General features: G+C 30.8%; 6 protein-coding genes and 1 non-coding gene across 16 annotated transcripts; 5 read left to right on the forward strand and 2 right to left on the reverse strand.

The window, feature by feature from the left end:
* Positions 1 to 351: 351 nt before the first annotated feature.
* Cnot4 (CCR4-NOT transcription complex subunit 4) lies at positions 352 to 8,191 on the forward strand. Of its 3 annotated transcripts, XM_074238544.1 has the most exons (12): positions 353 to 425; positions 1,992 to 2,072; positions 2,177 to 2,434; positions 2,542 to 2,683; positions 3,162 to 3,281; positions 3,366 to 3,634; positions 3,757 to 4,739; positions 5,040 to 5,881; positions 5,975 to 6,305; positions 6,368 to 6,687; positions 6,821 to 6,971; positions 7,054 to 8,191. In XM_074238544.1, exons 3-12 carry the CDS (start codon positions 2,205 to 2,207, stop codon positions 7,059 to 7,061), a joined length of 3,396 nt encoding a protein of 1,131 aa, XP_074094645.1. In that variant the 5' UTR covers positions 353 to 425; positions 1,992 to 2,072; positions 2,177 to 2,204; the 3' UTR covers positions 7,062 to 8,191. The 3 variants fall into 3 exon arrangements, with proteins under 3 accessions (XP_074094642.1, XP_074094645.1, XP_074094643.1); XM_074238541.1 differs by having other exon boundaries at positions 352 to 425; positions 3,757 to 5,881; XM_074238542.1 differs by lacking the exon at positions 353 to 425 and adding an exon at positions 960 to 1,088 and having other exon boundaries at positions 3,757 to 5,881.
* On the reverse strand, positions 8,061 to 11,796 carry Ohgt (E3 ubiquitin ligase component cereblon). Of its 2 annotated transcripts, XM_074238551.1 has the most exons (7): positions 11,665 to 11,796; positions 10,550 to 10,633; positions 10,415 to 10,470; positions 9,404 to 9,751; positions 9,064 to 9,319; positions 8,639 to 8,987; positions 8,061 to 8,559 (listed from the first exon to the last, which is right to left on the reverse strand). In XM_074238551.1, the coding sequence occupies exons 2-7, from the start codon at positions 10,614 to 10,616 to the stop codon at positions 8,325 to 8,327; spliced, it is 1,311 nt and encodes a 436-aa protein (XP_074094652.1). In that variant the 5' UTR covers positions 10,617 to 10,633; positions 11,665 to 11,796; the 3' UTR covers positions 8,061 to 8,324. The 2 variants fall into 2 exon arrangements, with proteins under 2 accessions (XP_074094652.1, XP_074094651.1); XM_074238550.1 differs by lacking the exon at positions 11,665 to 11,796 and having other exon boundaries at positions 10,550 to 10,789.
* Med26 (mediator complex subunit 26) lies at positions 11,660 to 14,658 on the forward strand. Of its 5 annotated transcripts, none has more exons than XM_074238545.1 (3): positions 11,660 to 11,791; positions 12,683 to 12,757; positions 12,876 to 14,658. In XM_074238545.1, the coding sequence occupies exons 1-3, from the start codon at positions 11,729 to 11,731 to the stop codon at positions 14,535 to 14,537; spliced, it is 1,800 nt and encodes a 599-aa protein (XP_074094646.1). In that variant the 5' UTR covers positions 11,660 to 11,728; the 3' UTR covers positions 14,538 to 14,658. The 5 variants fall into 5 exon arrangements, with proteins under 5 accessions (XP_074094646.1, XP_074094649.1, XP_074094647.1 ...); XM_074238548.1 differs by lacking the exon at positions 11,660 to 11,791 and adding an exon at positions 12,159 to 12,295; XM_074238546.1 differs by lacking the exon at positions 11,660 to 11,791 and adding an exon at positions 12,335 to 12,627.
* Positions 14,659 to 15,933: 1,275 nt separating this feature from the next.
* LOC141524561 (THUMP domain-containing protein 1 homolog) lies at positions 15,934 to 17,721 on the forward strand. The gene is made up of 3 exons (XM_074238552.1): positions 15,934 to 16,311; positions 16,656 to 16,900; positions 16,978 to 17,721. The coding sequence occupies exons 1-3, from the start codon at positions 15,988 to 15,990 to the stop codon at positions 17,237 to 17,239; spliced, it is 831 nt and encodes a 276-aa protein (XP_074094653.1). The 5' UTR covers positions 15,934 to 15,987; the 3' UTR covers positions 17,240 to 17,721.
* Positions 17,722 to 18,484: 763 nt separating this feature from the next.
* On the forward strand, positions 18,485 to 18,555 carry Trnaq-uug (transfer RNA glutamine (anticodon UUG)). Its single transcript has one exon. It is a non-coding gene; the product is annotated as a tRNA-Gln (tRNA).
* A 402-nt stretch (positions 18,556 to 18,957) lies between these two features.
* Neos (nuclear receptor coactivator protein neosin) lies at positions 18,958 to 22,351 on the forward strand. Of its 2 annotated transcripts, XM_074237644.1 has the most exons (6): positions 18,958 to 19,116; positions 19,254 to 19,971; positions 20,037 to 20,054; positions 20,127 to 20,822; positions 20,889 to 21,290; positions 21,793 to 22,351. In XM_074237644.1, exons 2-6 carry the CDS (start codon positions 19,266 to 19,268, stop codon positions 22,008 to 22,010), a joined length of 2,040 nt encoding a protein of 679 aa, XP_074093745.1. In that variant the 5' UTR covers positions 18,958 to 19,116; positions 19,254 to 19,265; the 3' UTR covers positions 22,011 to 22,351. The 2 variants fall into 2 exon arrangements, with proteins under 2 accessions (XP_074093745.1, XP_074093744.1); XM_074237643.1 differs by having other exon boundaries at positions 20,037 to 20,822.
* A 40-nt stretch (positions 22,352 to 22,391) lies between these two features.
* LOC141524011 (SET and MYND domain-containing protein 4) lies at positions 22,392 to 25,120 on the reverse strand. 2 transcript variants are annotated; one of them, XM_074237650.1, is made up of 5 exons: positions 24,629 to 25,120; positions 23,625 to 24,527; positions 23,260 to 23,543; positions 22,700 to 23,183; positions 22,392 to 22,522 (listed from the first exon to the last, which is right to left on the reverse strand). In XM_074237650.1, exons 1-5 carry the CDS (start codon positions 24,813 to 24,815, stop codon positions 22,515 to 22,517), a joined length of 1,866 nt encoding a protein of 621 aa, XP_074093751.1. In that variant the 5' UTR covers positions 24,816 to 25,120; the 3' UTR covers positions 22,392 to 22,514. The 2 variants fall into 2 exon arrangements, with proteins under 2 accessions (XP_074093751.1, XP_074093750.1); XM_074237649.1 differs by lacking the exon at positions 22,392 to 22,522 and having other exon boundaries at positions 22,677 to 23,183.
* Positions 25,121 to 25,260: the final 140 nt, after the last annotated feature.

The following is a 25,260-nucleotide window of genomic DNA, read 5'->3' on the forward strand; positions in this document are numbered from 1 at the left end:
ATAATAAAGTTTTTTTTTTATTTATTTATTTATAAAATTATTTTAAATTTTCCTCTTCGGAAGTAGCGTGGAATTTAAAAACGCGGGAAATTTGAATGATTTAAAAAAAATGAAAATTTCCCAAAAATTAAAGCGAATTTTTACATTTTTTAACGAATGAATGAACGGAAAAAAATAAATTATTTTTGATAAATAAGTAGAATAAATAAATAATTATTTATTGAGTGAAAAAAAAAGAAAATCCTAGATAATACTAGAGTGCGCTGTTATCCTTAAAAAAAAAATCTGTACTCGACATCCGGTAGAGCGCTTGAGATGCGCACGCACATTTGTGAACAATCTCTATCTCTCATATCGGACATAAAATTTCCCAGTCAACTATCTAAGAAAAGTATATTATAGTGTGGTGTTTAATAAGTTGAGACGTAAGTAAACAACGAGTTTTTTAATTTATTAAGCAATTCATCTTTATTTTAGTTGTCAAAAATCCCGAGTTTCTGAAACAAACCAAAGTAAACAAACAAGAAAATATATTTTTAAATAAATAATTCGAGATACAGTACTGTGTGTTTAAAAATTACCAGTGAAAGGCACTGTATTGTTTTGAGTAAACCAAGATCAAGAAAAAAAAAATAAGGTTAAAATACTGTGATGGAGCTGCTTACTTTTTTTTATAACTCTACTTTACTCTTAATATCAACGAATCAAGTGATATACCACCAGCACCACCATCAACATACGTCGTCCTTTAAAAGTTCTATATAACCAATAAATAATCGTGGTGTTGTGAAAAAATTGAGCTTACAAAAAAAAAATTAAACAAAAAAAAAAATAATAACTAGGCAACTTATAAACGTGTCCGTGGATTTTTCATAGTAGTTGCAGCCAAGAATCCTTGAAAAGAGAGAGAAGAAATCCTTTTCTCTTCCCTTCTTTTCTCTTTGTGCTCGGGAGTCCATTTAAATGTGTACGTACGTGTAGACATAAATATATACACCTATATACAGAGGCAGTGTCCCTTGTATGTGTGAAAAGGAGGTAAACGACAACAAAGACAACGTACAAACGTAACAAGAGAGTTAGATAAAGTAAGAAATAGAATAGAGAGAGAGCAAGCGCAAATTGTTCATCGAAAAAAACGGCAACTTTTTTTAATACATTTGTTCAGCATATATAAATATATATGCAAATACTTGTAACAAGGATAAAAATTAATATATATTTATATATTTTATTAATTATTAATTAAATTAATAACTTTTGATAAATTTATTGACCAATGAATTTCTAATTTGTAGTTTGACTGGTGATCTAGCTTTAACTAGACTGTAGGGTGACGCTTCGTAGGAACATAAGGCCCCGTTGTCCCGTACAAATTTTTTTTTTATTTTAATCTAATATATTTATGTATTTATATTTATATTTACTTATTTATATATACAGTTATATTTGTACAGAAACGTACGTGGATGTCAATAAAGTTTGTTATAAAACTCGTGACGGGTAAGAATTGTGACCGATCGTGTAGTTGAGAGTATTTTAGCTCATGCTCTGACGTTTCTCGTTCGGGAGTTGACCGTCATATATATACATGTATATTTAATATATATATATATATATATATATATATATATATATATATATATATATATATATATATATATATATATATATATATATATATATATATATATAAGAAACGAAACAACAGCTGTTTCATTAGTTATTGGGTACGTTGTGATTTTATCTAAATAATTATTAATTTGGAGCTATGTGCTCTCTATGTTGTTAAATATTCCCTGTGACAGAAGCTGTCAAACGACAGGTTAATTTTTACACGGATAACGGTTTTGTTGGGCATCATGTTAATCTAGTCATTATTCAGTACCATTAGTCATTAGTCATTTATTTAGTTATTTAATATTTTATGCACAAACTATTATTTTTTTATCACTATGACCTGTAATGTTATTTTATTTGTTTTTTTACAGAAATTGTTAACAACTGTTTTGGATATTTAACGATTCGTTAAGAGTTTATGGGATTATAAAAAAAAATTTATTTAAACTTGAGTGAGTATTTTAAATATTTATTTTCACTGATACTGATGATAATAGTTTTAAATTTAAGTTTAATTGATTTATTATCTAAATAATAAAATATTTATTATTCGCAGGATTTATTAGCACAAATAAAAGTTTAAAATGTCGGTATTGAATTTGAGTGGTGACGATGCTGTCGAGTGTCCATTGTGTATGGAGCCACTGGAAGTCGACGACTTGAATTTCTTTCCATGCACGTGCGGATATCAGATTTGCCGGTTCTGTTGGCATAGGATTCGGACTGATGAAAATGGGCTGTGTCCAGCTTGCAGGAAGGCCTATTCGGAAAACCCCGCTGACTTTAAGCCCTTAACAAAAGAAGAAATTTCAAGGTATATTGTAGTTTATTATTTTTAATTAATTTTATTTATTTATTGATTTTTTTTTCTTCTTTCATTAATAAAAATTTATAACTAATTAAATGGATGAATTAATCCAGGTTGAAGGCTGAGAAGCGTTTAAAAGATCAACAACGAAAACAACGAGTTACGGAAAATCGCAAACATCTAGCGAATGTCCGAGTAGTCCAAAAAAATCTGGTATTTGTCGTCGGTTTGCCGATGCGACTGGCAGAAGCGGATGTAAGTATTGTTAAAATTCAAGAGAACTGCTACATACGCGACAATTATTCATAGTAAACTAATACACATCCTGTGAAGAAAGTGTTTTTAAAAATTTTTAAATTCTTACGGAAGTCTATGGCTATTTTAGTTATCGAAAAAAATACACTGAAAACAACGCGATCATTTCTATTAATTTTAAACTCAAACTCACTATCGTATTTAAATAATTTGTTAATACAATAAAGTTTATGTTCTATTGATTCTATGAATAATTAATTATTTTATTATACTAGCCATAAAAGAAAGTACTTTGAAAGGTTATTTTAACATATTGAAAGTTTGACTAGTAGCAGTTTTCTTGGATTATTATTTAGATAATTATTATATTAATATGTATAATAATTATTAATTAAAGTAAAGATACTACTATTCCTTAACCTTTTTCCTTTTGCCTGACACCCTTGAATCATAATAGTACTGACCATGAGTATTATAGGTATTGAAAAGGCATGAATACTTTGGGAAATTTGGGAAGATTCATAAAGTCGTTATAAATCAAAGTACTTCGTATGCGGGTTCTCAAGGACCTAGTGCATCTGCTTACGTCACTTATCAGGTAAATTAAAATTAATAACAACTAAAAAGTAATTTAATTATTTAATTGAATAAAATTAACAATAAAATGAATTTATAACAAAAGCGTCAAGAGGACGCGTTACGTGCCATCGAAGCCGTCAATAATATCGTCGTAGACGGTCGAACAATCAAGACATCGCTGGGTACGACAAAGTATTGTTCGCATTTTATGCGTAATCAAGCCTGTCCCAAATCTGATTGTATGTATTTACACGATTTGGGTGATCAGGAAGCGTCATTTACTAAGGAAGAAATGCATCAGGGTAAACATCAAGACTACGAAAGAAAATTAGTCCAAGCGCTTCATGCTCAAACAACAACGCCATTAAATCGGTTCGTATTTTATTTTTTATCTAAACAATAAAGATTATCTGCAGTTAATGCTGTTTTAGTCGTAATATTGCAATAAAAATAATTACAGTATTAATTTTATTATATATTATTTTTTATGTTAGGAAACCCACAATTTCACCACCAGTTGGTAATTCAATTCGTGAAAATGGTAGTACGTCTGTTATTCCAACTCAAATAAAAGAAGCATGGCCATCGTTACAACCTGGTCAACCACAGCAAAGTGTAACTCTGACAAAAGATACGTCAGCGCAAGTCTTGGATCAACAACAACAGCAACAGCAGCAGCAGCAGTCGCAACAGCAACAACAGTCGCAATCAAATGATATGAGTATTAACAGAAATAGTAAATCAGTACCGTCAAATAGCAATGGTACGTCGCAACAAAATAATAATAATAAAGGTGAATCGGGTATTATTACGACGGAAAAAGGTTCTAATTCACGACGTGGTAAGAGTAATAGTGAAAGTAAGGCGCAAGCTGCTAGAAATAAACATAAAAATAATCAGAATAAAGAAAAACATGGTGCTGGAAATGCCACGCGTACGACATCACGGTCTGAGTCTAGTAATTCGTCGAATAGTAATTCAAATGGCGCTAACACAACACAATCACACACGATCGAACATTCGCAGCAGATGAATGGACAAAAATTTTTGAAAAATTACAACAGTGATTTGATAAATGGTCAGCAACAGCAAACATCTAGGTGTAAAAAGAATAACGGAGAACAGCAAATTAATTACAAAGACAAAGATATTGACAATGACAATGACAATGAATCAGAAAATGATCAACGAGAGATCAACAACGTCAGTGAAACAACGAAGGAATTGGAACAGTCGATGTGTGAAATAAAACTTAATGGTATTGAAAATGGTATTGGTGGTAATAGTCGTGGAAATTCAGAGAGTGAGAGTGAATTACTACGTGAAGGTAGTACATCAGCGAGTACTGCTTCAAGTAGCAGTACTTCTGATGACTTGGCATTATTAAATACCAGCACTGATAGACTTATTGTTGATGCTAATGTCTCTGATGATAATGATGAGTCTGATTTAATACGTGATCCATCGCCAATTAACGGTACGAATTTAAATTTAAGCACCACTACCAGTCAAGTTGTACCACCCGGTTTCTATAATAATAATAATAATAATAATAATAATAGTAATAACTATATTAATAGTAATATTAATGTTAATAATAATAATAATAATAATAATAATAATAATAATAATAATAATAATAATAATAATAATAATAATAATAATAATAATAATAATAATAGTAATACTGTTAGTAATAATATTATTAATAGCAGTAGTAACACGACAATTAATGGTACACAAGCACAAGTCAATCATAGATCAATTTTCCAGACAGACAACAATAGTTTCTTCAGTTCAAATACATTTCAAAAATTACCACCTAGTGTCATGTCACTGACATCTAATTCACAAACAACACCTTCAAATACCATTGACTGGACAACGACATCAACAACGTCTAATTGTTTGGCAACTATTCCTGACTCATTGCCGTCTGTTCACTCTAGCGAAGACTGGCAAGCGGCCTTTGGTTTTACTGTCGATAAAAGTCGAACCAATAATTTAAATCACCACCAACATAATAACCACCAGCATCAACGTCATCGTACACTGAGTCCTACATCGTCTTTATCGTCACCGAGTGTCGTACCGTTCAATACCGACAGCTTGTTGGATGAAGACGATTTTCTTGAAACACAGTACTCTAAGACACAGACTTTGTCGAAATTACATAATAATTATATCAGAGATCACAGTAGTGCACTTATTAATACGACACCGGCATCGAAATTCATGGCTGATTTTCAGCAGAACTCGTGTCAACAAAGACTGTTGATGCAGGCCCAGCAGAATCAAGAAAATTGCCAGTATATCAAGCAGAATGGCCACGCTATGGATAGTATAATTTTGATTAAAAAGGATCCAATAGATATTAAGTCTGACGATGATTTAGGATTCGATCCCTTCCATGAGACTCAGAAGGCGCTTGCTGAGCTTATGGAGAACGAAATTCAGGTGCAGCAGCAAAGACAATTTCAGCAACAGCAACAGAAACAGCAGCAGCAACAACAACAACAACACCAGCACCAGCATTTACAACAAAGAAGAGATGAGCATTCTAGGAACTTGCATCAAAGCTATCCTACGCAAAGTTTAGCTCCTTCACATTTCTCCCAGGTTTTTATTTATTTATTAATTTTATTAATTACCATTAAATGTTTTTGGAGAATTTTTATTCATCAAAGAATTTTTTTTTTAAATACTTAACAGGTAGCACATTTAGCACATCTTCAACAGCAAGCACATCATCTACAAAATCTTCAAGTACTGCAACAATCGCACACAATATTATCACGTCTTCCACAGACTATGCTCCAACAACAGCCGACAAATAGTGTTCAAACAACAGCACAGCCAACGATGTCTGTTGGTGGTGGTAACAGCAATTTAGGTGGTCAGCGTAGTCGTTTACCACCACCAGGATTTCCTAGCTCAACGCCTAATCATATGAATTCATTTGGTCTTGGAATACCACGAGTTGCACCTACAAGCAATTCACTCGGTACCCAACCACCACAACAGACATCTTATCTTCCTAATGGTAATTACAAATAACTAGTTTATTTGTCAAGTTTATTTATTAATTTATTTTATATTTAATAGGTGTAAATAAATGTGTAAACGATGCAGTATATGGTCTAAAAGATTGGTGTGACATAAATCAACAGCAATCAGCACATACACAAACACATCAACCGTTTCATCATCATCAACAACAACAACAACAGCAGCAGCAACAGCAACAACAGCAACAACAACAGCTTCATCAAAAAAGTAGCTGGAATAATTTAGGACCAATTACAGACTGGAATACTATTGATCCTGCTATTGTAAGCTCGCGCCCTTTACAATTTCAAGCGACAAGCACGTGGCAATTTCCGAGATTTCATCCTATTCACAATGGACCACACAGTGCGCAACAGGTTAATTATATTTAATTTTATAACTTGTTACACAATTTTATGGTTTTTATTTATAACATACACAAGTATTTATTTTTTTTCAATCAGCAATTGAATTTAAATAATTGATTAAGATAATATATAAATTGATTAGGAGACAGACGCACCCGTCCAACACTGGGCAATGCAACCACCGCCAGGATTCGGTGGTCCAGCATCAGGTGCACATTTAAACGGGCCGCCACAATCAAGCACAGCTGCACAACCGCACAGTAAACTAATTTCTGCAGGGTCAGAAATAGAAAGTAAGTTTATGAGCAAATACTTTAATAATTAAACTGTATAAAAAATAAATGTTATTAATAAATTATTTAATTATAAATACAGATTGCTAAATTTATTTGCCAACAACGAGACTGTTGTGTGTGATACGTCATTAGTTAAATATTGGAATAAATCTTGAATTTTCACTATTTAAATGGGACTGCGATATTAAATCAAGGCACCAGCTAATTTAATCTAATCGCAACATCCCAGGCTGACTTGTCATTCAATCAACATATTTTTAATTATCTCTCTCTTTCTCTCTCTCTTTATAATTAAAATAAAAAATGTACTATTATATATACTTGGCAAAAAAAAAATGAGTTATAATTCAATATTCACACGATTTTAAACTAATTTGTGATCTTTTTATTATTTAAGAAAGGCTTTGAGCCGACTTTAATTTTTATAATCAAAATTCGTTTCTGTCACGTGATTATTTATACATTAAAAGCAAAAAATATTATTTCAACAGATTAGCTTGTATATCTTTTCACTTGATGAAATGAAAATGATTAACAGTAGTTAAATATTAAATTTAATTAATATAGTAAATTAAAATTAATAAATAAATAATTAATAATAATTATTCACGTGATGGAATTGCAATAAATAAGGGAATTAGCAGCGAGTACGCGTGCCTATAATTTTTTTTTTCTTTTTAAAAAGAATAGAGAAAATATATATATAATATGACTTGTAGATTAATTTTTTATTTAATAGACAGGAAGTTGGAAAAAAAAAGTTATTAATTAGTCAAATTAACGATTCAGTCATTTTATTTTTGTTTAGAAAGGCGTAATTTGTCTCACACAACAAGACTTTGTATAGTATAAACACAAAAGATTAATGGAGGAGATAAAAAAAAGAAAATAAACTTGTTTACAAGTATTTGCGATAAGGTGCAATAAAAGCACTAAACTAATAATTAATAATTGCAAACTAACGATACAACGTATAATTTTTGCGAGTTATCTCGACGCGTTTTAAACGAGATAAACTTGGCATTAAAAGAAGAAACAGATTTTAAAAATGAAAGAAAAAAAAATGAATAATAAATCACTGCGATATACTGGTGAAAAATATAAATATATATATAAATAAGTTTAATTATTAATATTATTATAATTATTATTATATAAATATATTAAATAAATTATCCATAAGGTGGTCGATAAATATACGATATATGAACGTAAAAGTTTCAATTAATTTTTTTTATCCTTTTCTTCTATTAATTTATTAAATTAATAGCAAGCTCATTTTTCACTCATATTATCCAAAAGAGTTTATTGAAAAGATTATTAATATTTAATTCATTTTTATGAACATGATTAATAAACATTTGAATACGGAGGTAAGAACTCAGTATCGGATTGATCAGTAGTCTCGTCATTTTCATCATCTGAATCCCATTCATCGCAATAATGGCTCTCTCTTTCACCCCAGATTAGAGATGTACGTGTTAAGCCCCAAAAGGACTGTGGTTTTAAATCACGTTGTGCTGCTGTAAATCTCCAGCCCATATGAGATCGACATCCACCACAATGAGCTATTGTCCATTGATACCTATATTACCACCATAAAAATTTATAAATTTTTCTGGATAGTTTAATTTGTTGGATTAATTGTAAAAAAAAAAAATTACCCAGGAAACCAGCTGTACTCGGAAGAAGGTGGTGCGTTATCAAGTACCAACGACTGAGCTTTATAAAGAGTTATTGTTTCATGTATTGCTCCAGCAGGATTACAATAAGCACTTTGAACTCCTTCCTCGTTCATTTGGAAGACGTCAGTTTGCTTGGCAACTTTGGCACCACATCTCTTACAAACAAAGACATTATTAGCCAATTTACGGAGTAATTTTTCTTCTCTTTGCAGTCTAAGTATCACACAATCTATTTCCAAAAGAGAGAGAGCAGTCTTGGGTGTTATTACTAGATTCTGCGCTACCCAAAATGATAAGTCTGTTGGATCACTTGGAATGTTTCCTCCCTCTGATAAAAATAAAAATTCAATAGTCGTAATAATTTTTAAAAATTTAATAAAAATAAATTTTAAACATCGACTTACTGGACTCTAAAAATTTTAGGTAATTATGAATTCTCGATGATAATTTTTTAGGATCATAAAGATTATAAACCCAAGAAGGCCATGGAGTTATAGCAGAATCAATCCTCGAAACTTTATTGAGCCTTTTAATATTAAATCGATCAGCAACTCCTCCGCGTAAACGATCTAAAGACGCAATTCTACATTGATAATTAGGTGGTCCCAGTTCTATTTCCGGAAGGATTTTGACGTCAGCAACAGGAATTCTTCCCGTAATCTTGGAATCAAAATTACAAAATCATACAAGGATCTAAAAAAAAATTTCATCAAGTTGATTGTTTATTCTTGCTGTAAAACTTACATTTTTCATACGTATTATTTTAAAACGCTGTCTGCCTTTAGCTTTAACACGTACTTCTTCCAGTCCATGCATACGAGACTCTACAGTATACTCGTAAATCTCAGCAGTTGTTCCAATACTATTTACATTTCTTATGCAGGCGACGCCAAAAGTACGGTCCTTGGCAATACATTGACGTAACATATCAATAGGTCGCGGATTACGTTCAACGATAGGTAAAGTACGACCGGGAAAAAGTACCAGCCATTTTAGCCACGTCGATTCTGGAGGCCAAAGAGGTAAATTTACATAGATCCCGTTGTCTAGCAGTGTTCTACCACGTAATACTTGTAAGTTGTCACCTAAGTACTGTCAATTTTAATTATTTTATCCTCATATTTCAGTTTATAATAAAATAAAATAAATACACCTAAATTAGGTGACACTTGACAATTTTTTTATTTTTCTTGAAAAATAAACTAGGTCAAGAAAGTTATTTTAAAAAAATTGTATTTGTGATTTTTTGAAGCTTCTATGAAATTGAAGTTAGCTTTAATTTTTTCAACAAACAAATCTTTTCCGAAAAATTATTTTTAAAAAATTGTATTTTTTGAGTTTTTTTTAATTTCTACATGTAAATTTTTTTTTCATAATTTATCTGTTGCAAAAATTATTAAAGTTTAATAAATATCTACTAAATTAATTTTCATAAAGCTTTTAAAAAGGGAATTTTTTTTAACACTGAAGTTGACAGATATTAAAAATTTTTTAGCAATTAAATTATTAAAAAAAATTTTAATTAAAAAGTTTCACATGTGAAAATTAATAAAAATTACAAGTGAAAATTTTTGGAAGTATTTTTTTATTGTAATTAATTTGTTAAAAAATTTTTTTAATTGACAGCTGACCGCTAACTTCAGTATCATAATTTTTAAAATAAATTTTTGTCATAATTTATTAATTAAGAAAATTCTAAAAATTATCCGATGTCTCTCAATTTAAATAAAATAAAATAAAAAGATATAAACTTACTGAGTGAGATGTAGCTAATGTCATATCAAATGTATTATCTAACGGCATCTGGGAGTCTAAAATTCATCAAGAAAAAAATAATAAATAACCAATGACAAAATTAATAAATTATCATAAAAATAAATAAAAATTTACCATCATCTTCATTTAAAATTTCATCATCCTGCTCGTCCTGGTCCTCAATAACCTCCTCTAACTCCATTCTCACCAGAACAAACTCTCAATAAATCAATCAACGACAAATATAAATTTGTATACAAATAAAATTTTATTTATTATTTATATCATCAATATAATACATAATACACAAGATGGTCGTTAATACAATTACAATTATAAATGCGCGTTTACAAAGTACAAAAGTATAATAAAATATGGAAACACTAAATGACACTGAAGTTAGCAGAGGCCTGAAAATTTTTTATTTTTTTATTAATTAAATTACAACTAAAAAAATATTTATAAAAAAAATTACATTTATAGTTTTTCAATTTTTTTTTTAAATTATTTGATTGAAATTTTTTCAATAAAAAATTTCTAAAAATTTTGATATGTCGGCTAACTTCATTTTCATACACACTAATTAAAAATAGAAAAATTTATAACACTGAAAATTCTTTTTTAGAATTTTATAACAATTAAATTATTAAAAAAAAAATTTAACTAAAAAGTTTCACATGTTAAAATTAATAAAAATTACAAGTGAAAATTTTTAGAAGCACTTTTTTATTGTAATTGATAGTAATTGATTTGTTAAAAAAAAATTTTTAAACTGACAGCTGACCGCTAACTTCAGTATTATAAAAATTAATAAAAAAAAATGTCGACAATGTGTTGAGATGAAAATGCAGCTTAAAGTCGAGGACTCACGAAGTAGGACGAAATTAATAAAAGTTGGACGAATGGCATGGTTCGGATTGTAGGAGAGGGGCTACGGGTTTGGTGATAGAGCCGAAGCAGAAAGCCGAGTATGAGGCTCTGAGCACATCGGCTGCACTTGAGAGGCAGGGAGGGCTTGACGAACGAACCAAGTCATTCAGCAGTTCGGTGTCGTCGCCATTGCCAGTGCGTTCTCGCCCTCGCTGGCCCTCGCATCTAAGTGAGACTCGTGTGCGGCGTGGAGACGACTCAGGACTACATATATATTTATTTATATATATACATCATATATGTACATATATATACGATATTTTATTGCTATAATTATTATAAATATTATATATAACTGATATAATTATACTAAAACATACTTTCACATATAATTCTGAACACCCACAATTCCTTCCTGTCGAGGGCCTTCTGTGTGCCCTACCGATGCAGAGAAATTGCACCGAACTCACCGAAAGATTGTTGAAATCCCTTGACAAGGAGTACAATGTAAGTAACGCGCGGGTTTTTAAGCCGCCGATTGATAAATTGTTAACCGTCGCGCTATTTTAAATTAAATAATAATTAAATTTATAATCGTTTTTATTTAAATTAATAATCTTAATTGTAAAAATAATATTTATTGTAGATGAAAACTCAGTACACTTGACCTAACCCTAGATTCCGATAACGAGTTTTACCTACGTCCTGATTGTTGGAGATCGTTGGATCTGCTGTTTAGTTACAGTGCTCGTAACTCGGCTGTTGCTGGTATCAGCACACTACGTTCTACAGTTTAAGTTCTAACTACGTCGCCGTCCGTTCAGGCAAACGGCTATCGGGCCACTCTCGCAACTCTGTGCGCCGTGTGCCTGTACCCGTGGCGTGCGCTACACTCTAATACAATCAAGGATAAATATGTGTTACATGTCATCATTTGTGTCTGCCGTTTTGTGTTACGCCTGTGTACTGTGCCACTGACACACAACACTCACACTTATTAATACTCCAAGAGTGTGTGCAATAATCTACAACATTTACCAAATGACCATGAACAAATATTATTTTTACAATTAATCTACTTTTTTTTTTTTTTTATTTTTTTTATTTTTAGATATTCGGGTCTATTTTTCTGAAAATCTTTACTTTGGACTTGATTTTTTAGTTTAGCTTATTTCATTGGCTTTATGTAGAGTTGGACATTTTTTTTTCTCTCTTACTAATCGTATTGAATTTCCAATTTTATTTTTCAACTACAGTCTGTTGATCATTATTTTTTAGATATCACTGTGATAAAAATTTATTAATTCTAGGTTCTGGAGTCCAAGCTGTACTTTAATTAACATGTACTTTTAACAAAAATAATATTTAGTTTAGTAATTGATAAATAATATTTTACAGGTCGTCGACATGGAAGCCGTCGTGGATGTCATTACGGCCCTGGAGAAGACGACTATTACTAAAGAAGTGCTTGAGGTGAGTATTAAAAAAAAAAAAAAAAAAAAAAAAAGTAATTTATGTCGGATACTTTAAATAGTTTATCAATGAATAAATAAATAAATATATATACAATGAATTTTATTAATTAATATAGATCACACGGCTGGGTAAATACATCAATGAACTTAGACGAAAAACGACAAATGATGCTTTGGCGAAACGTGCTAAAGATCTGGTTCGACGATGGCGTGACATGGTACTCCCGTCATCAAATCAACAACAGCATGGATCATCAAATACAGCAATAGCACCGCCAAATGCCATTATTGATAACACCTCGTCACACCAAACATTAAATGGAACCAAACCAGTAAGTCCATTGATAACAGCAGCACGTACAATAAAACCTCGTAGTCCAGTACCGGGATCAGCGGCTTCGCGTATTAAACCGCAAAGTCCATTAATGCGTGATGCAATAACATCTAAAATAATAAGCCCAGCGTTGTCACTAAATAGTGATTCATGTTCACCAAATTCAACACCTATTAAACTGCCAATAGTTACGACAAATTATAAATTAAATACAGCTGGTTCGCCAAAGTTAAGTGGTACCAGTAATCAGAATCATTCAATTGAAGCAGTACCAAGAACTCACAGTTCAAACAAACGTTTACGAAAAGAGGATCATTTTCAACAGCAGCATGTTAATTCACCTCAGCAGTACGATGTAAACTCGACTTCCAGAGACGAGCTTACCAGTATTTCTATTCAGGCTGCTAAAAAACAACGTATTAATGGCGATCTAAACGTAAATATTAACTCGCAAGTGCCTAATAGCCCTTCTTCGTCGTCTAATACACGAAATGAGCTTAATGTTAATTCTGTTTTGGACCCGAGTTTGTCTAGTAACACTAATTCACCGGCTGGTAAAGTTGAACCGGTACCAGTACCAGTAGGACCAAAAAAACGTGGACGAAAAAAAGGCAGCAAATCAATAAAAAGCCAATCACTGTCTGAGGATCGTGTAAAGGAAAAACTCGCAAGTATATCGCGGAATCCAAAATTGAAAACAACTCACGAAATTCTTGCAGATATACAGGTCCGCAATGTCACTGGCGCGCTGGGTGCTACAACACCGGGCCAGTTGAAGCGTGAACCACCGACAACAGAAGAAGTTTTACGAAGTTCAGAGATAAACAATCGTAACCTTGCCTCAAATAACAATACACGTACAAAAAGTTTATCTGTAAATCGTTTTGAATCTCGTTCATCTGCTGGGAATAATACTGTATCTGGTGTTGCTGGGTCTGCTACTGATCACGCAGTGGTTGATGCTGCTGATGGAATTAAAACTGAACGAGCTAGTGAACCAGCAGCAGAAGCCCCGTCGATAGAAACAACGGTCAAAGAAATCCTTGCTAAATTACCGCCGCTGGATCGTGACGCTATCAGGTGGAGTGATGATGAGTACACCACTCATGATTCTGATCACGATGAAGACCATAACAGTAGCAACGCGGGAACTGGTCAACACAAGTTAAGACAAATAAACGATAGCGCTGTCGACCGTCTTCATAATGAATGTATTGAAAGTTTGAATGGTAATTTTCAAGTTAAACTATCGACAAATTCTGTAGAAAAGGATGTAATTGATGAAGTTGATGAGTTTGTTAATAAGAAAATGATTGGTGTGTACAAACGTCGTGTTGTTGATGACGATACGGGACGTGAGTTTCGAGAGTGGCATGAAATGCTAGCTAGACCCAGCTACGATGGCCAAATTCTCCACATATTGCCTTACGTTATCATCGATTAATTATTATTATTAGTTATTAATTATTATTATTAATATTATTATCATTATTTGATTATTATCTAAGTGCATAAGCAATTTTTTTTACATTAATCGTATCGTAATAAATCGCGAGTGAATTCAATTTTTCGTTTTTATTTGTTTTTTATCCATAAATAATTATCCGTTTTATTTCAAGTATTTAGTCTTCCTGGTAGTAAAATATATCGCGAATTTAAAATACGATTGAAATGTAAAGAAAAATGGAAAAAAAATAAAAAAAAAAAAAAAAGAATATTTTTGAATGTCAACTACTGCGTTAAGGTGTACATTTCATACAATAATAATTTAATTTGTCATTAATGATGGACGTGAGTTTTTTTTTTTTGCAGCCGACGATTGTTTTATTTTCTTTTTTCTTAAGGTTAAATTAATTATTTGTTTTGATTTTATTGATTTTATTAATATAAATAAAAAAAAATATCTTTAACTTCTTTATATATTGAATATATATAAGTATATATAAATGTGTAATAAGTACATTGTAAATAGTAGTTTGTAAAAGATATTGTTGTTCGAAGGGGCAATAATTCTCAAACACTCGAGTCCTACGACGCAAATTTTATATTTAAATAAATAATTAAATAAAACACAAAATTAAATATTTAAATGTATATCTCTATCGAATAATGTCTATCAGACGAAGACTGAAAGAGAAATAATAAATTTAATAAATGGCGTGTAGGACAAAATAAACAATTTTTAAGATGGCAAAATATAAAAAAAAAAAAAAACTGATGAAAATTTAATTAATTAAAATTTTTAAATAAATATATATGTTTGCAATGACATGTTCAATTTATCTATTACATTTATGTATGTATCAGTAATTGAATATCAATCACATGCGGACATAAAGCAAATTTCTTTTTTATTTTTAATAAATATTTTATAAAATCTTTATTTTCAATTTTAAGGTGCCCTTTTTTGACATGTTAATTTATATGATTAATGAAAAGTTTAGTTTCAATTTTGAATAACAAGTAATATATAATAATGAAAATAAATTAATCAATAAAAAGCTTATGTCCGTTTATGTTTTAAAATAAAAAATCAAACACTTGAATTTAATTTAAACGTGGGACGTAAAAAAAAAATAATTGTCTGCGTTCTTTAAATGAACGAACAACAAAAAAACAATAATATATAATAAAAAAAAATATAATATTTGTATTTCTCATTCAATATAGTTTTTTGATCAATCATATGTCATTATTTATTTCATTTAACACACAAAAAATAAATTACCTGTAAGTTGTAAATTAAGTAAATTATAACTAAATTTAAATATTCGCGGGCTTTTTTCAAAGCGCGCCATTTAAAATTTTCTAACCTCTCTTCATCCATGTGAGCTGTAGAAACTCATATTTATTTATTAATTACTGGCCGATTGAGCTTGAGTAATTTCATTAAAATGGAAAATAAAAACAACAAACGAAAATGGTACAAACCAGCGGCTCATCATTCAAAAAAATCAAAATATTCAATCGAAGTTGAATTGAGTGGATTTCTTTGTACTTGTAATTTTCGAGAGAAAGAAAGTATTAGAGATGCATACAGATTATTAGAAGAGTACTATGGAGATTCAAAAAAAGTTGATGATCCGAAGCAAGACGTTAAAAACAACGATGTTGCTGACAAAAGAGATCAGGAAGATGATGACATTTCAGTGTCATTAAGCAAAGAAATTAAAGAGCTTAATGGTCAGAAAAAACCTGACTCAGTTAAAACTTTTCAGGTAATTATTTATTTAATGAGAATTAATTTAGCAGCTATTTATTAATTATTAGAATTTTTTAACAAATTAAGTATGGCAAAAATAAATGAGAAAAAAAATTGACATTTAGAACTTTAAAAAAATTACAAATTCAATTTTTTAAAAATAGTTTTTCTAAACTAGGTCTAAAAAATGATTGAAAAAAATTTCGTTTATTATTTTTTAAAGCTTTGAAAGATGAAATTTTTTAAATAAATTTTTCTTGCTATAATTTATTAGTGAAAAAATTTCTAAAAATAATAAGATGTCTCCCAATTTTTCAATATTATTAATATATTAACTTGCTTAATTTTATTTTTTTTTAGTATCTTGAAACAGGAGTTAAAAATGTTATTTTTATAAGCACCAAAGTACCAGATTCATTGGAATTAGGCTTGAAGATTATAAAAGATTTAGCTGAGACCAAGAAACAAAAGAGTAGATTTTTGTTACGCTTCATACCTATTCAAGTCGTTTCAAAAGCTAACATTAATGAAATAACAACCAAAGCTACGGTCTTGTTTGAAAAATACTTTGCTCAAGAGCCGAAAACTTTTTCTATTGTTTTTAAGTAAGTCTTTTTTTTATTATTTTTTTTAAAAATTACAGTAAAATTTAATTTGAGAATAATTATGTAAATATTTATAGCCGGCACTGCAACAATACAATCCAAAGGAACGAAATAATTGAAGTGCTGGCAGGAATCGTATTAAAAAAAAATCCAGGAAACAAAGCTGATTTAAAAAACCCCGAAATTGCCGTTATTGTTGAAATAATCAAGAGCTGGTGTTTCTTGGCAGTCGCGCCTGACTATTTCAAATATAAAAAGTACAATTTATTTGAGCTTTGTAATGACAATAAGGATAAAGCTGAAATGGGATCAGATGCTGCCAAAGAGGATCAGGATTAAGACAAAGAAGCTGATGAAGTTATCAGTAATCAGAAGCCTAAAGATGAAACATTTAGTTATGAAAATAACGAAAAAGTAGAAGATCAGGGTCAAGCTAAAGAAGCTGATGAAGAAATTGTTGAAGAGGATCCTCAGGATTAAAAACAATAGTAATTTTTATTACTTTCATATTCTATTTATTAATAAGTATTTAAATACTTACTTTATCCCTGATTAAAAATACTGATTGAAAAGAATTCAAAAGTATGAAATTTGAATTCTTTTCAATTATTTCAATTCTTTTATTTGTATATATAGATATACAGTTTGCATAGAGTAACCGCTTCTCAATTCTTTTCAATCAGTATTTTTAATCAGGGTATATTTAAACTTTACTCTACTTTAAATACTTCATTTTTAATAATTAATATTAAGTATTCATGATTATTTATAAACTGATTACTATAATTCAATAGCAGTTATTGAGTAGCTGCACAATAAATAAAAATACTTTCAATTATTGGATTTATTACTTACTTTTTTTTTTTAAATCGTTAAAGTAGTTTATTTTTAATGAATTAATCTCTCTTCAAAATTCGCCAAGTGAATTTTATTTATTTTTAAATATTAATTCCAAGATTAATATTGACTAATAAGTAAATGAATCTCTATATAATAATGTATTGCTAAGGAAAAAAAACTTTGCAATAGTCAACACATTAATTTTTTTTTTAAACTTTGATCTTTTCTTCTTTATTTTGTACTTCTTTACGTAAACTTGGCATAAATTTTAACAAATAATATACCTCAAATATGTAATCAATAACTCAAAGTATAAAATAGATATTATATTTAACAAATCAGATCATAAAGTTAAACTGTAATAAATATATTACACATGAAATCAGTCAGTGATTTTTTGCAAATAACGATCATAAAATAAAATATAACTTTCAACAGGTCAGCTCTTCTGACGTCTTTGTGATAATTTTTTAATATATTTTTTGTTTTAAAAAATCAAAACTATTTATTCAGCTGTTATAAATATTTGAAAATAAAAAAATTATCTGTTTATCTTTAGGTCACACAGCAATTAGCTTCAACCATCAACATTGCTGATTTATTATCATTACAATATTGTTTATTCATACATTAACAACAATGATAATTAAAATTTTTTGATAGTTGATTATTTATTAACAGATCGAATGCCGTTTGGACATGCTTACTTTTATCTCTAGTAAAATGAGAATTTAAAATATGTCCGGTCCCGTAGTGTAGCGGCATCACATTGGACTTTGAATCCAATAACCCGAGTTCAAATCTCGGCGGGACCTAAATTTTAATTTTTGTTTTTTTTTTTCTCAAAACAATTATTAAATGATTGTTGCATTTTTTCTTTGAAAATTAATGTCGGCTGATTTAAATAAGAAGTTTTCTGAAAAATTATATGCCATTAGACTCATTTTGGTAGGACTGGTCTCCTTTCTTTCTCTGAATTTTTATTTTAATTCTAAAAATTTTGACTTGTAATTTTTATTAATTTTGACATGTGAAACTTTTTAATTAATTTTTTTTATAATAATTTAATTGCTATAAAATTATAAAAAAATTTTTAATATCTGTCAACTTCAGTGTCACAAAAATTCAGGATCATAAAATTTTAAATTTACCGCTACAAACTCCGTCGCAAGTGACATCTAGTTAAATTGCCCTCACTAATTCAAGACCTCTAGGCACTGATTTAGTGATCACTGCATTGAATAACAAAAAAATGGATGAGCTTTGTAACTGCGATGTATAAATTATAAAAACTAAAAAGTATTGATAACAGAATAGTTTGTGTTTCTAACGTGTTAGTGAATTGTAAGGAGTTATTTAAATATTACAGATAATTTGTAAGTACTCGCATAATTTTTTTACCAACAATAACCTATTAATTTTCTCCAGCTTAATTTTAAATAATCGCCAGCTTATTAAATTTAAAGCTTCATCAAAAATTATAATTAAATTAGACTGTATTTAATTTTTATAGAATATCGTGAAAATGACAGCTCGATTATTAAAAGATCCAGCGACGGCAAACTGTCGTGTGTTTGTCGGTCATCTGCAGTCCGAAGACACCAATAAAATGGAGTTTGAACAGCACTTTTCAAAGTACGGTATGGTTATTGGATCATTAATAAATCGTGGCTTTGGATTTATACAGTATGAAAATGAAAGTTCTGCACAAGCCGCTATACAGAACGAGAACGGGCAAATGTTTAAGGGAAGAAGGATTGATGTTAAGCCCGCTAAGAAAGACAGTAGTGGGGGAGGAGGTGGAGGCGGAGGTGGTGATCAGAAGAATAATTTCTCATCACCCCGCGGTGGCGGTAATCAAAGCTTCAATCAGAAAAATACAAGCTTTAATAATTCAAATTGCGACACTTCGTTTGACGATAACGATAACAAAAACTCGGGTAATTCGGGTCACGACGGGTTTAATTCCAATGATAACAATAATCCTGATGATGACAATGGCAATGAATACCAGCAATTTAATTCGAATCAAAATGATTCGTTCAATAACAGCAATAGTGGAGCTAGTGGAGGTGCTAGTAACAATAATCAAGGAAAAGATAATATAGAACAGTTTAATTCAAATAATCAGAACAAAAATAATAACAATAACAATAATAACAATAATGCAAATCGTATGGACGAGGATAATAGCAATACCTCATCTGGGTCACAAAATAATCGCAGTGGAGGTAATTTATTTATTTTAAATATATTTTTAATGCACATTTCTTTTAATAAATTTAATTTTATTTAGGCAACCAAAATCGATCTGGTAATACTAATAATAATAATAATAATAATAATAATAATAATAATAATAACAATAATAATAATCGTAATCAAGGACAAGCTAATCCTCGACAACGTGGAACCCGCGGTGGAAAAAATAGAAACAAAAACCGTGCTGGAGGCGGGGACAATTCAGGAAATTTCCGAGATCGCAGTCCACTGAATCGCGGGCCTATGAACCGTGGTCCTGGAGGTCCAGGAAACGACGATAAAAATAACCGGGGTGATTGGGGTGACCACAATATGATGCGTAATAATTTCAACCGAGACAATTTCAACGACAACAACCGTTTTGATGATCGATTCAAAGACCCAATGGGTATGGGAGGAGGTCCAGGTCTTGGTATGGGTCTGGGAGGTCCTGGTATGGGACTCGGTAATCCCGGTTTAGGTGGGCTTGGTGGTCCTGGTCCGGGGCTTGGCGGTCCAGGACCTGGTGGGCCTGGTAATTTCGGTAGAATGGGTGGGCCAGGTGATTTTTCCATGCCTCAAGCTGCTCCAAATATGGAGAAAAATGACTGCGAAATTATTGTCGTTCATAAAAATTTGACTGAGTACGCTGAAGCTATTGAAGCGCGTCTTAAAAAGATGGGACTTACTGTCGATCTTTTATTTCCGAATGAAGAAGTGCCACTGAGTCGTGTGTTGGGTAACATCGCCAATCGTGGGTGTCTTTATGCTGTCGTTATCATGCCAATTAATATGGAACATCATTCATTGACTCTGAATATTCTTCATGGATTACCTCAAGGTATTTTATCTTTTGAAAGACTATCAACTTTTTGATTATTTATTTAAAAATTTTTAATTATTTCAGAGCACAGAAACATGCCAACAGAAGACGCATTGGCATTAATTAATCGTGATTTTAGTAATTACAAATCAGGCGGTCGCGGAGTGCCATTTAATACGCCATTTGCAAGTGACAGACACCCAGACGCGATTCAAGTTCTCCTGAATATGTTGGCAGACAATCACCAGCTGACTGTATTACAGTACGAGCGTGTAATAAAATACCTTGAAGTAAAGCGCGAAGAACAAGTACAAGTTGAGTTGGGAGACGCTAAAGATTTGGCTGGAAATTCTTTGGCTGCTAACGACCCAAAGCAAGCTGAATTGCAGTCCAGAATTTTAAATATATTAAACAGTAATAAAACAAATGCTCCGGTACCAAGTCCTGTACCTGCACCGGCGCCAGTACCAGCGCCACTTTTGCCAGGTAATTTAACAAATAACTTTTTTTTATGTTTTATTTAAATTCATGTCTTTGAATCACAAACTTACTTTTCCAAACATACATCCAAGTTGATCTCACGCGTGAGGTTTTTTTTTTTTTTTTCTAATTTTCATGGAGCGCAATGCGCCCATTCGGGTTTTTGTTTTGGCGTTCGGAAAATTCGGATCAGGTCAAATAATTCGAAAAATTTTCATCTAGACCTGGAATTTTATTTTTACTGAAAAATTATCCGACGTCGGTGATTGCTCGAAGCCTTGTGAATTTTTTTTTTATTTTAAATCACAAGGTAGCATACTTTTAACGCGGGTGAAATTTAACGGGTGTGATTTATCGCAGTGGTAACAACATTTAAACGTAATTTATAAACTATATAATATTAATTTATTTCTTTATTGTTTATTTTTTTATACTTGAACTATTTATATATATGATTCAGGTTTAATTAAGATATTTAAAAAAATGTGTTAATAAATCGTGTTGTCAGCATCAACAACAGTGACGCCATCCGCAATTTCAACTACTGGAGCAGCAGCAGTAACTCCATCGCCGTTGCTGAATGATCCTACAGTACAAAAAGCACTTGACAGTCTTCTTCAAGGAAACTTATTGAAAAGTATCGGGGATTCGCAGCCTGCTTCCAGTGTCAATTCATCTGCTCCTCAACCACTCTTCGCAGCATTCTCAAATATAAATCGTTTCTAATCATCTGATTATTATTATTATTATCGACTACTACTTAAGTTCAAATAATTATTGTAACATTTTTTTAAATTTGCCTTCAGAAATTTTTACTTTTAAATTTCTCTGCTTATTATAATTGTATACTTATAGACACATTTCTTGTGATTACATTTAAAGCATGTGTATACATTCCTACACATAATCAAATTTTTCATTAAACAATGCCACATAGTATTGCGATGTGTGAATTTAATATAATCTTCTAAATTTTTAGTTAAGAGGATACTTTTATTAAATTAAAAAAAAAATGTATTAAAAAATTTTTCACAATTTAATACGAATAAATGCTTAAATTTCTTCAATTTATGAAATCTTTATTTAAAAAAAAAAAAACAAATTTTTTAAAGATCTTCTTAATTAATTAAAACACTTAAAAATGGATTTGTCACAATAATAATTAATGAATAAATAAAAATTGTATTACTTAGTAAAAAAAAAATTATTTGTATTATAATTCCACGTTGACTAAGGATCTAAAAACAAGAAAAACAAATTAAATTATAAATATAACTGAAATGAATATTTATTTGTTTGCGCTAGCGAATGAAAGCAGAGTAAAAGCAAAAGCACAATAAATATAAACGGCGTAAGCATTAAAAAAAGCAAGTAAGCAAATCAACCGATAATCTATTTACTCTTGTGTAATTTACCTAAATAATAACACCTAAGATATTGTACCGCGTGAAGAATTTCTTCACATGGTTTCGCTACCGTCGGTTCGCTGTAAAGAATTTCAAGTACTTGTTTAACAGCTTCAATATCGTACTTGTTGTTTAATAATCTTTGTTTGTATGGTTTCAGCCTTTCGACCAATTGCTTATTTTTCCGGATGGAACCCACGTGCTTTTCAAGAATGGTAGCATACGTTGGCCAGTCATTTAAACAAGCCGGACACTGGCAATCAAAGTAGTACTCTTCCATCAATTTTTCTTTACGTTTGGCTAAAGGCATGTACGAGTAATCAGCGCCATACCCTGTAAATACTTGCTCGCCTGGATTTAATGGCTGCATTGCACGTGTTATCATCGTCAGGCCTTCAAAGTGTCGGAAGGTATTTGGAGCACATGAGTGGTTGTATAAACTATGGGCTACATACAGACCTGATCCAACTTTTATGCCTGGTTCTGGTTGTATCTAAATTTAAATTATTAATCAATTTTTTTTTTTATTTTATTTTTTTTTTTTAAAACTTGAAGAAAAAAAAACTTACTGAAAAACAATTAGATGAAGTAATAACACAAGCTCTTAGCATAATACTTCCACAAAATTTAATATCCGGTACTTTATCAACATCTTTAAGCTCAGCTAGCTGGTACTTTTTACCAAAGAATTTAGTTTGCGTGGCTAATAACATAGCAGTGAGTGCCGAAATACAAGCAAATGCACTAATGCCAATTAGCGGGCGAGTTGTCATATTTGTAGCAAGACTTAACGCAGATCTTGCGCTTGTACTCTCTAAACAACCGGCATCAGTGAACCCCGCTGTTCTGTTGTCTAAAAATAAAATAAATTTTACTATCCATTATCTAATTATCTAAAAATAACAAACACTTAAAATTTATATAAATAAAATACCCGGATTAGCTTCAGCAATCGCCATATCTTTACGCAAATCATCTATATTTTTCCCCCCAGATGTTACAGTAATCATCAACCGGATTATTTTCATAACCATGCGAATTTTATCTTCCTCGACATTCAGGAGGTTCAACAGAACATTGACAACCGGACACTCGAGATGGTGAGCGAGTTTCCAGCTTGCTGAGCGGCATTTTTCCGAGCAGTACTGGGCTATTGGGCACTGAGAGCATGGTATCAAGCAGCTGCTTCTCTCCAGACAGTGATGACAGTGTGTGTAAAACTTGTCACGATAGATAACCCAGCAATAAGGCTTCTCAACGGTAAGAATTTCTCCCGGTTTAAAGTGTTGATTGGCTACTAGATGACGTCCATATTCTTCAGAATATTTAATACTCAAACCTTTACTGTTTGCAGGAGCTTCTTCGCTCGGGCCATAGGGAACAGACATTACTTCAGGATTCAATAGATACCTCGGCTTGATAAATTTATCCTGATCATCTTCCTGCTTTATTTCTACGTCACTTATGTCTTTTTTGTCCCCATTTTCAATCGAGTCAGTTATTATTAAAGACTCGATACCATTCGTTCCATTTTGATGATCTTCATCTGATTTACTGTCTTCACTGTCTTCTCTGTCTTTGTCTTTGTCTTGATTTAATTTAGTCATTGCCTTCAAACCTCTTTCTTGTAATTTTTTACGCTTGTCTTCAGGATAGCCGAGTTCCAGAGCCGCTTGAATATCAATTATACACTCTTTGTACATTTGTTTTCGGTATAAAGCTGCTGAACGATTCGCACGTGCGTTTGCCATCAATTGATGCGTGTTTGCGTAAGCCAAAGATCGGGTGTAGCTTATTATTGCTTCTTGATCATCTCCAGCTACAAAATGCTGATTCCCTTTTTTTTTTTTTTTTTTATAATACAATCAACAATTATGCAATTTATATTAGTAAATATTTAATTTTAATAAATAATTAAAAGTAATAAAAGATATTTACCTTCATCGCGATAACGCAAACAATCTTTTTCATTTTTTTTATCAATTTTAAAAGACGGCATCGGTGATTTGGCCATATTTTGGAGAATATGACCTACTAATGCTTCACTTTCAGTTTGCAAACCATACCCTACGTGCGATTTATTTTTTTGCCGCATTCTTAACACTAATTCTTTTGCGAAATCCATTTTTTTAACAACTAATTTGTTAAATTATTAAAGAAAAAAAAATTAATTTTTTTTTTATGTAACTTTAGTATTAAATTTAGGAAAATACTTTTGCAGAAAGAGTTCTAAAGTCGTAAATAATTTTAAACTAGTAAAACTAGAGTTGATTAACTCGCGTTAAATGACTATGGTTGTAAATGCTGAGACTAAAATTACTTGCTCAAGGCAAAGTTTAAATGAAGAATAGAATAAAGAGAAAGAAGAGGAAGCAGCAAAGAGATTAAAAGTAAATCAACGATATATACTCTAATTTTTTTTTTTTTTATCAACATGCTCAAACTTACTATAAATAATTTTTATTCTAGTCTAGAAAATTAATTTTGATTGATAGATTGGATTGTGTTATTTGTACTCGTGTTTTAAAATATCAAAGGGCAAATAATCAAACTTATAAATAAAATTCAAA

The sequence above is a fragment of the Cotesia typhae genome, unplaced genomic scaffold (assembly GCF_013202065.1).
Source record: "Cotesia typhae breed Kobodo isofemale line unplaced genomic scaffold, CoteBio_Ctyphae contig_22, whole genome shotgun sequence".
Classification (NCBI taxonomy): domain Eukaryota; kingdom Metazoa; phylum Arthropoda; class Insecta; order Hymenoptera; family Braconidae; genus Cotesia; species Cotesia typhae.

Coding starts and splice junctions, on each gene's coding strand:
- Cnot4 (XM_074238541.1), top strand. CDS start 2,205: ATGTCGGTATTGAATTTGAGTGGTGACGATGCTGTCGAGTGTCCATTG. Junction 2,684..3,161: donor TGCGACTGGCAGAAGCGGAT/GTAAGTATTGTT, acceptor TGAGTATTATAG/GTATTGAAAAGGCATGAATA. Junction 5,882..5,974: donor CTCCTTCACATTTCTCCCAG/GTTTTTATTTAT, acceptor AATACTTAACAG/GTAGCACATTTAGCACATCT.
- Ohgt (XM_074238551.1), bottom strand. CDS start 10,616: ATGGAGTTAGAGGAGGTTATTGAGGACCAGGACGAGCAGGATGATGAA. Junction 9,752..10,414: donor CATTAGCTACATCTCACTCA/GTAAGTTTATAT, acceptor TAAAATTGACAG/TACTTAGGTGACAACTTACA. Junction 8,988..9,063: donor CCTAAAATTTTTAGAGTCCA/GTAAGTCGATGT, acceptor TATTTTTATCAG/AGGGAGGAAACATTCCAAGT.
- Med26 (XM_074238545.1), top strand. CDS start 11,729: ATGCAGAGAAATTGCACCGAACTCACCGAAAGATTGTTGAAATCCCTT. Junction 11,792..12,682: donor CCCTTGACAAGGAGTACAAT/GTAAGTAACGCG, acceptor AATATTTTACAG/GTCGTCGACATGGAAGCCGT. Junction 12,758..12,875: donor TTACTAAAGAAGTGCTTGAG/GTGAGTATTAAA, acceptor TAATTAATATAG/ATCACACGGCTGGGTAAATA.
- LOC141524561 (XM_074238552.1), top strand. CDS start 15,988: ATGGAAAATAAAAACAACAAACGAAAATGGTACAAACCAGCGGCTCAT. Junction 16,312..16,655: donor ACTCAGTTAAAACTTTTCAG/GTAATTATTTAT, acceptor ATTTTTTTTTAG/TATCTTGAAACAGGAGTTAA. Junction 16,901..16,977: donor ACTTTTTCTATTGTTTTTAA/GTAAGTCTTTTT, acceptor AAATATTTATAG/CCGGCACTGCAACAATACAA.
- Neos (XM_074237643.1), top strand. CDS start 19,266: ATGACAGCTCGATTATTAAAAGATCCAGCGACGGCAAACTGTCGTGTG. Junction 19,972..20,036: donor ACAAAATAATCGCAGTGGAG/GTAATTTATTTA, acceptor AATTTTATTTAG/GCAACCAAAATCGATCTGGT. Junction 21,291..21,792: donor ACCAGCGCCACTTTTGCCAG/GTAATTTAACAA, acceptor TCGTGTTGTCAG/CATCAACAACAGTGACGCCA.
- LOC141524011 (XM_074237649.1), bottom strand. CDS start 24,815: ATGGATTTCGCAAAAGAATTAGTGTTAAGAATGCGGCAAAAAAATAAA. Junction 23,544..23,624: donor GATTGCTGAAGCTAATCCGG/GTATTTTATTTA, acceptor TTTTATTTTTAG/ACAACAGAACAGCGGGGTTC. Junction 23,184..23,259: donor CTTCATCTAATTGTTTTTCA/GTAAGTTTTTTT, acceptor ATTTAAATTTAG/ATACAACCAGAACCAGGCAT.